At 33.1% G+C, this 9,287-nt stretch overlaps 1 protein-coding gene across 1 annotated transcript; it reads right to left on the reverse strand.

Annotated features, from left to right (window-relative positions):
- Nucleotides 1-1,362: 1,362 nt before the first annotated feature.
- LOC132948032 (protein crumbs-like) lies at nucleotides 1,363-9,287 on the reverse strand. Its single transcript, XM_061018292.1, has 4 exons — nucleotides 8,965-9,287; nucleotides 3,230-3,364; nucleotides 2,401-2,529; nucleotides 1,363-1,478 (listed from the first exon to the last, which is right to left on the reverse strand). Exons 1-4 carry the CDS (start codon nucleotides 9,011-9,013, stop codon nucleotides 1,417-1,419), a joined length of 375 nt encoding a protein of 124 aa, XP_060874275.1. The 5' UTR covers nucleotides 9,014-9,287; the 3' UTR covers nucleotides 1,363-1,416.

Here is a 9,287-nt window from a genome sequence, read left to right on the forward strand (position 1 = left end):
TAGCTAAAATGCGTTTCTATTATTAATTGTTATACTCCGATTGATTATTATATTATTAGACCGTTATATTATCTGGTGGAAAATTGCAAAATCTAATGCCTAAAACAATACCTACCTACCTACCTACCAATTAAATAGGTTAGGCGGGGAAGCACCTAAATGTAGATTGTAGATAATATTATTTATATATTATATACTATTATTATTGCAGATTGTTGACGACGTAAAAAAAATACTAGCAACTTATATAAATTAGGTACCTATTAAATAATATATCGTATCTATTGGCGATTGAAAGCTTATCAATTATCGCCGATGGGTGGATCTGCGACGGGGAACATCACGGACTAAGATGTGGGTATATCTTAGGGCCCGTTTTACAATCATATAGTTTACGCCTAACCCACTGATTTTACCAGCCGAATTCGGTGGTTTAACCTCAGTTTAACGATTGTAAAACGGGCCCTTAGTCCGTGAAAATAACATATATATGGATACACAGCGTCCCCGTTACATCTTATCACTTTCAATCGCCAATGAGGTATTAATCGGCGGCGGTCACGGATATTATGCGGAAAATGGAAATGTGGAATATGTATTTTATTGGATAATAAATAATAATAAAAAAAAATTCAGGACGCAGACAGGAATCCATCGGTATGGTAGTATTGCAGGCGCTCTGGGTATTAGGAATCTAAAAATTGATTGCAAAAGTTTACCGCGGGGCCGTAGCCTTGTCAGTAGCTGATCATCACTGATGAGTGCTTGTCATACACTCATCGACATTCAGCACCGAATCATCGTGTATAGTAAATTATTATTTTATTAATTTGTTGTCCAGTATTTTTACGATAGGTCATAGGTAGGTAAACCTTTGTTTACCGCGTATGGCCATTATTTGTACCTTTACACTAAAAAATACATTTATTCTAAATAGTCATCATTAAAATTATTGGATTTGAGAAATGTAGAATCATTTTTCAATGAAATATTGAGTATCGCGATACCTACTGATTTGTAAGTATGTATAGGTATCTTGAATCTTCCCTTGATCCCTTGATAATATAATCAATATACGTATATCTATAGGTAGCCAAGGTACATAATAAGTTATTAATAACTAATAAATAATGGGTAACGTTTTAACATTTCTCGGTCGCCGATTAGGAGGTAGGTAAGGTGCAATCATAGGTATTATTATCAATGATTGTAATACAGTATATTCATATTATACTCAATGGCAATAGCCAATATAGGTATATGACTGTATGAGTTCTGAGTACCTTATTAATACCTATATAATATGTATACCTCTCCGTTTCTCATTGAAAAATGTTCGGTAAAAACTTAAAAACGTGAACGATTTGATGTAAGATAGTTTATAAAATTAAAAAAAAATAAATAAATCCATTGCAGTTAGATAACGATACATTCAAACGGGACTTCCTGTTTCGTAGTCGTATTCTGACCATAACATTCTGAAATCATAATACAAATTTGCATGTATATAATATACGTAATAATAAATATTAATATTAAAATATTCAAGCACACCAAACAAATTACAAATATTCAAATATTATATAAGTATTAATATTATTTTTTCACTTGTGTGGTGATGATGCATAGGCGCCAAAAGTTGGCAGGCCCGGGGGCCCTCACATTGGAACTAAAAACTTTTTTTTACCAAATATTTAGCATGTAATCAGCATATTTTTACATGTTAACTTTAGTAACTTTCATGCTTTTAATTTAGGCGTGATGTCAACAATATTAGACGAGGGGCCGTAAACACGTGTCTCCACTCTCCAACCGTCACTTAGGTACCTACCTACATATCAATAATTTTTTCTAAATCGAAGAGGTATTTAGCATGTAAGTATAGTCGTATAAAATGCATATTATGTAGGTACACTCGATGATTAAATATTTTCTAGGTTATCATACACATTATTTAGTTTTTGAAGTTTCCACGTATGAAATTTGTTTAGGTGCTGAAAAATGTTGAGTGAAAACTCTTATATTATTTAATTTGGTCTGTTTTTTTGAATTATTACGTTGGGCTTGGGAATATACATAATAATTTATTTAAAAATTGAAACATAAAGTGATGATTTGAAATATAATAAATTTGTTTTGCACATTTCTATGTCATATGTTATCAATGTTTTTACATTTTACATTAATTGAAGTTATTTCCAAAACCGTTTGATAATATTTTATAGAGTCATATTTTGAGGACTTTTATTTCATAATGCCATAATCTTTTAATCCCTATTCCCTATAATAAGTAATAAAAATAATAGATAGGTACATATAGTACACATTTTGACGTGATATACGACAATACGACATCATCAATATAATAATTACTATCGATTTCATCACGTAATTTATTACTTGTTTCGCATCTTGCGCCGTAATATCCAGTTCCCGCGCATCTACATTTGTATCCCGGTTCTTGCGAAGTTTGAACGCACACTCCGTTATGATTACACGGACCTTGTGCACAGAAATCGAATCGACGACCTGAATAAATACGAGAAAATGTCGTTATGAGACGGATACATCGATTTGTCTTGACTCTTATAAATTCGGACTCAATCGTGTATAGGCATTATATCATAATATAGAAATTATATTTTAAGGGTACCTGCTCGCCAATTTTTTTTTTACTTATTATCTACCGCTTTATTACGATATTTAGGTTTTCGAAAAATTTAAGTACGCTTTATTTTTTGCATATATTTAGTTTTTTTACGGCATTTTTAAATATTGGCCTGTGTTAATAAATCACATGGGTGTGTATAAACTTTTTTTCGTAAACTTTATTCGAGCAGAATATTTTTTTGAAAGCATATAGATATATTATATAATATATACACAGAACATTTCGATGATATATAGAATACGAAATTTAGTGGGTATGGGAGAGCAGGTTGTAAGACGTACAATACATATAGGTATATAGTCTTTAGATTTAATTTTGAACACAGGACTTAAAGTCTTAAAACCAATATAGACTGAATATAATTTTTGAACGCTTGTTTCCAGAAACGATTTCAAGGTGGGCTCGGGAGGGGGGTCAATAGAAAATTATGCAAAAAAAATATTTGGGAAAACGTCGAACATGGTTTTTAAAATAATGAGCGTCTTCCGGATCACCCGGGGATTAGGTGTATTATCATAATAGAATACTGCGGTGCTCAAATATCAGAGATTATACAACCTTTTAGAGCTTTGTGGCATTCCTCGTAGTTACTGTATCTGTACTCGGAATAGCAACCCTTGCCGCAAAGACATTGGCCTTCTTGTATTCGACAGCCCTGTCTGCTCTGGTCGCAACTTTCGAACACGGGTATAACTGAAATCAAACATATTTCGTACATAAATCGTATGGTATACACACCTACATAACAGTTAGTATAACTCAGTGGCGTAACTATAGTAGGTAGGTACCATTTTGAAGGATGTGGTGATGATGTGACACATCCAGATTTGTCACAAGGATTATAAAAAAAGAAAATTAACATTTATGTTTGAAATATTTAAAAATAATCACGTTATATAGGTATTATACTGCATTAGGTGTAGGTACCTATTTAAATACATTTTCTATAGTTAATAGTTGTTAATACCTTGTGCCACGGTCACTGGTTAGCTTAGGTGTATGATGTCGATATGTATATTATATATTATTGTACATTTATACTAGCAGACACGGCAATGCATTACTATTGCTAGGTTTTTATGATTATGCGAGCAGTGTAATATTATCAAACAAGCAATTTACTTGGAGTGGATCGCGTGGTGCGGTACGTTCGTACGTAAGTGCAGTATGAGCTAACAACCCTAAAGTATTAAAAAATGCAAAAAAATTGGTCCAGTTAAACCGCGGTTCGAACTCTATACGTTTGGGATATCAATCCTATGCTATCAAAGTTACACAACGTAGTGGGAAACTTTGATACCTACCCATATTTCTTGATGTCATATTAAAGTAACCACATTTTGTGAAAAAAAAATTAAATCATCATGGTACTCTGGTGAATAAAAATATAAGTGTATCAAAGTTGACCCACGAAGTGTCAAAGTTACCCCAGTCTACGGTTCCAAATTTCATCGCAATCGGATGAACGGTTTCGGAATGCACATATAGAGAACACTGCAGGTGTAGTTGGGTACAAAAATGTTTTGTCTATTATATACATTATAGAAGATTATAATAAGGAACTATATTATAGCGGAGCGAATATTTCAAAGGTCGAACGCCGCAGTAGGTATTTACGGAAATACCAAGAATAAGAGGGCGCCCGCCGTCAAACCCCACGCCAGACGGGGCAGAGAAATAGCAGATGTACAATGTACATGTTCCATGATGTCTCTGAAAACCATATATTTCGAATACACCATGGCTGCAGACATTCTACACGTGACATTTACATAATATCATATTATTATTTATCCCGCGCAGCTGTTTCGGGCGATTTAATCCTCCCACATCGCCGTCGCCACGGCTCGGTCGTAAATCCGACCGACGACTGTGCTGCGCATGCGATGTGTGACGGTGCGCAGACAGTTGGCGAACTTCGAATCATATAATATCGTGTGTATAATATCTGTGCTGTTAAATGACGTGATGCCGTTAAATGACATAATATTTAACCAGTGTTACGGGCAGTGCCGGATCAAAGTCTCCCGGGGCTCGGGGTAGGTACTTGGGGACGAGTGATGCTTGCACGCTGTACGCCTACCACATGTTGCGTTTCCGAGGGCGTGCAGCAAAACATTTGGTCTTCCCTGTTATACATATTATGAAAAAAATTGTTCGCTTTATTGTGCGATTATCGACACGGCTACATATGCCCCTGCGAATCCGAAACTGATTATTTAGGATACCAGTTGGCAATTCGAGAGATTCGTGTGACGAGTTCACGACAACACTGCAGCTGTAACTGTGCGTACTGTATATAGTGTATAGGTTAGGCTAACCTGACCACGGCGAACGAAAATTTCAAATACAAAACCGCCGAGCCGAGTATGATATATTTATAAATATATACCACGATTCGGTGGCGGTCAAATGATTTTCTCGTGGGGCGGGGGAAGGCGAGTGATTTTTTGACATGCATTTGATCATTACAAATATAATTTATAATTTATATTATTATAAACAGCCAACAGGTATCAAAAACAATAGGTCATGGGGGACATATCCGGGGCAGCACCACACCACACCCGCCCATTTGACCATCACTACTATCATCATTGATTATAAGTAGTATTATATAAGTAGTATTTATAATCAATGCTACTATATGAATATTATATAGAAAGATGAAATCGTAAGGAAAAAAAAACATTTACAAAAATAGTCGGAATGGTGGGAGTTGCGATTGGACAGTATATACAGTGAATGTGAATCGTTTTAATATAAATATTAAATAATCGGACAACGATATAAATGGAATAAATCGACGAATAAAAAACGAAACAAGTAGGCAACCCCTAAGGTATAGCCGTACTCATAATTCGTTGTTAGTTTCCTCAGATATTGAGAAAAAATAAATGTTTGAGTGTGTGCAGAGGCGTTACCAGGATTATGAAGGGCGGGAGGGGTTTAAGTATAAATTAGACTACGTTTTTTACAGTTTTCGACTTTCGTATATAAACAATATACATTTATTAGAAAAAAAAGGCTGTGCAACTGGCCGTGTCGAAGAACATGAAGTTAGTCAAGAACTCTTGAGTCAAATCAATAAGTGAATACAATATTTAAGTATTTCAGTATTTCAGTAGTTGTACTATATATTACTATATACAATAATAGTATGGCGTTTGTTTATTGTGTTACGACGGTGCACGACATAACGGCGTGAAATATATTTAATATATTTTAACAAAAATAACAGAACCATAATATTATCATGACTTATAACATTGCAATAATATGTGGGTACCTCTACCTATCTATCGGCTATACCGTAATAATTAATTATTGTTTTTACTATAGAAAATACCTGCCGACGAACAACGGACCGATATTATTGATTAAGATGTATACGCGTAAGTGCGTAACTGCATGCAGATTACGAAAATTGTTCTTTTTAATATTTCTATTATTGTACCAACTCCAATGTCAATAAAACATTAAAATGTATAAGTTTTAACAAATAGACCATTTGAATATTTATTAGGTGCGTATTTGAGTGTAAGTACGTCATAAGTCATAACATATTAAACCAACATATAGTATATAGGTATTAACAGTAGGTACTAGGTATATCGTACAGGTATATAGTGTCAGGTCGCACAAAATGTATGGGTTACATCATAGGTAGGTACGAATTATTTCAAAATCAATATATCAATAATTATATTAAGACAAATAATACTGTAATGACTAATGAGTAATGAGTAATGATATCTAATTAATATGGAATTCTTTCAGCTATCAAGTTACAAACACACAAACCAGGCGATTATATTTTAAACGTATCATTCGTTGAATAAATATTAACACTGTACTACACTGAAGTATCACTGTACAGAGTATATATTATAATATAACTAAAAAAAACGTTATTTGATTTGCATAACTTCTTATAATTATGACCGTGCAGTAAAAACCTTAAAATTAATTTGAAATCTTAACAATTTCAGTTTAAAATGCATTATACAAAAGTCCTAAAAGATAATCTAAAATTTAAAAATATGAAACGTATAATATCTATTTGAAATTATTTTTAACCAATTGAAAAAATGTACAAGACAAGAATTAAAAAATAATTGATAAAATGTGTTTTATATAAATAACAAATTTAAAAATATTTGTAAAAAATATCACGAAAGTTTATAAATAATGAACAATTTACCAATAAAGGTTAAAAAACACCTAAAATTTAAAAAAATCATAAAATGAATAAAGATTATAAATTGCATTCATTTGTACCAAATTCAAACTTTGTATTAAGAAAGTTATGTTTTACAATACGCTAAAGTGAATGCATTTTATTACACGCTCACAGCATTATACAATATTGATTTAATCTATTATATTGTAAAAATAAATGTTCGTTTGATGTCAAATGTAGTGGATGTAAGGAGAAGTATCAATATATGAGGAGTGCGAGGGGCACGCAAACCTTGCAAGCCCCTCTAATATTGTTGGGTAATTTGCGCCTATGTGAGTTGGGCATGGACCAATTGCGCCTAAAACAAAATTTGTATTTTAGGGTCAGTCTACCAATTGCGCCTCTTATATTTTACGGTTAGTACACCAATTGCGCTCTTTATATTTTACGGTCAATATACCAATTGCGCTTGTATCCAAATTAACCTAGCGGCTACCTTCAGATATAAAAATATTGTTGTTCGATCTAAGTCCATCAACATCAACATAAAAACACCAAAATTCTTAAAAATTAAAAACGTTTTTATTGATCAATAATTGATTACTGGTTATAATATTATATTTTATAACAGTATCGGGAATTTTATCAAACGTCGTGTTATTATTATTGTAAAAATGTTTAAATGTGAATTATAATACTCCCAAAAATCATTTATTTGTTCATATATATTTTTACTATTTTTTTAATTACAATTTAATTTTGAATAATTGACGATCAAACTTGTGATCAGTGTACCTATTCGTTTATTTTTATTATATTTATAATTACAACTAACTAATAAGTTTTCCTTATCCTATATTATTTTATTGTTTAATTTGAAATAAACTTATTTATTTATTAATATTATATTATGTAGGCATTTGATACTTGACGTACTTACCAGAAAATATTTTTTTAAATCAGCATGTTATTATTGACCAAATGTATTATTTTACTGTAGTTGCCCTGCTATTAATATAGCCATCTTATTACTTTATGATTTAACCACCTATTATTTTATTTTAGTTTAGGCCTTAGGGTCAACACGTGACTTATAGGTCATGAGTTAAGTGCTGCCCTTAATTCATGTGCGGTAAGTAGTGCTAAGGTAATACAATTAACAGAAATATTATAACCTATTATACAGAAAAACCAAAAATAAGGAACTTCAAATAGTTTGTTTTAAGAAATTACGGGTCGACATTTTTACAGTCGGCATAAATTAAATTATATTTCAGTCACCAAATACTTGATCTCAACCCCCCGTAAAAATCGTATAACTCCGGTCGAGCATTTATTATATAATTATAACTGACTAATAAGTTTTCCTTAGGTAGTGTAAAATGTATAAGCGCAATTGGTCTATCGACCCTAAACATTTTAGAGCGCAATTGGTGTATCAACCCTAAAATGTTTAGAGCGCAATTGGTATACGAAAAGGTAATTTTAAGCGCAATTGGTAAACTCCCTGTGAGTTACCTAAATAATAGTAATAATCACGACGACGACGACGGGTCTCTCGACGACGTGAAGGTGCCCAATCGCAGGCGCAACTGAAACCAAATTATTTTCGGGCGACAGCTGTAGACTGTGTATTATGTAGCATTCATATTTTCTTTGTTAATCTGAGTGAACATTTCACCTACACTTCTCTACTAAGTTTGCATGTTTATAAATGCCTTGGGTATAATAATAAATATATATGTACCTATATATATACGAATTAATATATACACTATACGGGTACATGTATACATTATATTTATTAATTTAATCAACAAATTTAAATTGTTTATTTCGTCATCCTGTATTGAATTTACAAATGTATATAATGTCTTTCGAGATTATTATAAATATAATATAATGCCTATCGAAATTCGAGAAATCGTCTTGCAGCTTACTATCGTTTCTTAAACAGTTTTCGTGACCAGTTATGTTTGGATGTGCTATGCAAATGTTTGGGGGGACTTATTGTGTAGCCACCCCAAGCCCCCACCTGTATAGTTGCAAACATGTTACCGATTATGTGCGCGTGGGTGCGTGATTTTGTGTATTTATGACGTGTACTTACTCGTGGTGATCAGTAATAGTGGCAGGATCATCGGCGTAGCGTAGTCCATGGTCGTGTCCGCGGTTAAATTATAGTCTCGATGTTTCGTGTCTGAGGAGGCTCTCCTCGAGTCTTGGGCGACGACGACGACGACGACGACGGCAGCGACGAAGACTTAAAATTAGGTACAAGACTCGCGATCAGCTGGCGTTAACGATCAACTCGTGTATAATATACCTACGTCGGACAAATGTTGAACACATGTGCACAAACTGGAAATAGACGACGACGAGGACGAGATGCAACCATGTTTTAATCGACCCCGCACCATTGTAGCGCACACG

This window comes from Metopolophium dirhodum, chromosome 7 (assembly GCF_019925205.1).
Source record: "Metopolophium dirhodum isolate CAU chromosome 7, ASM1992520v1, whole genome shotgun sequence".
NCBI lineage: Eukaryota > Metazoa > Arthropoda > Insecta > Hemiptera > Aphididae > Metopolophium > Metopolophium dirhodum.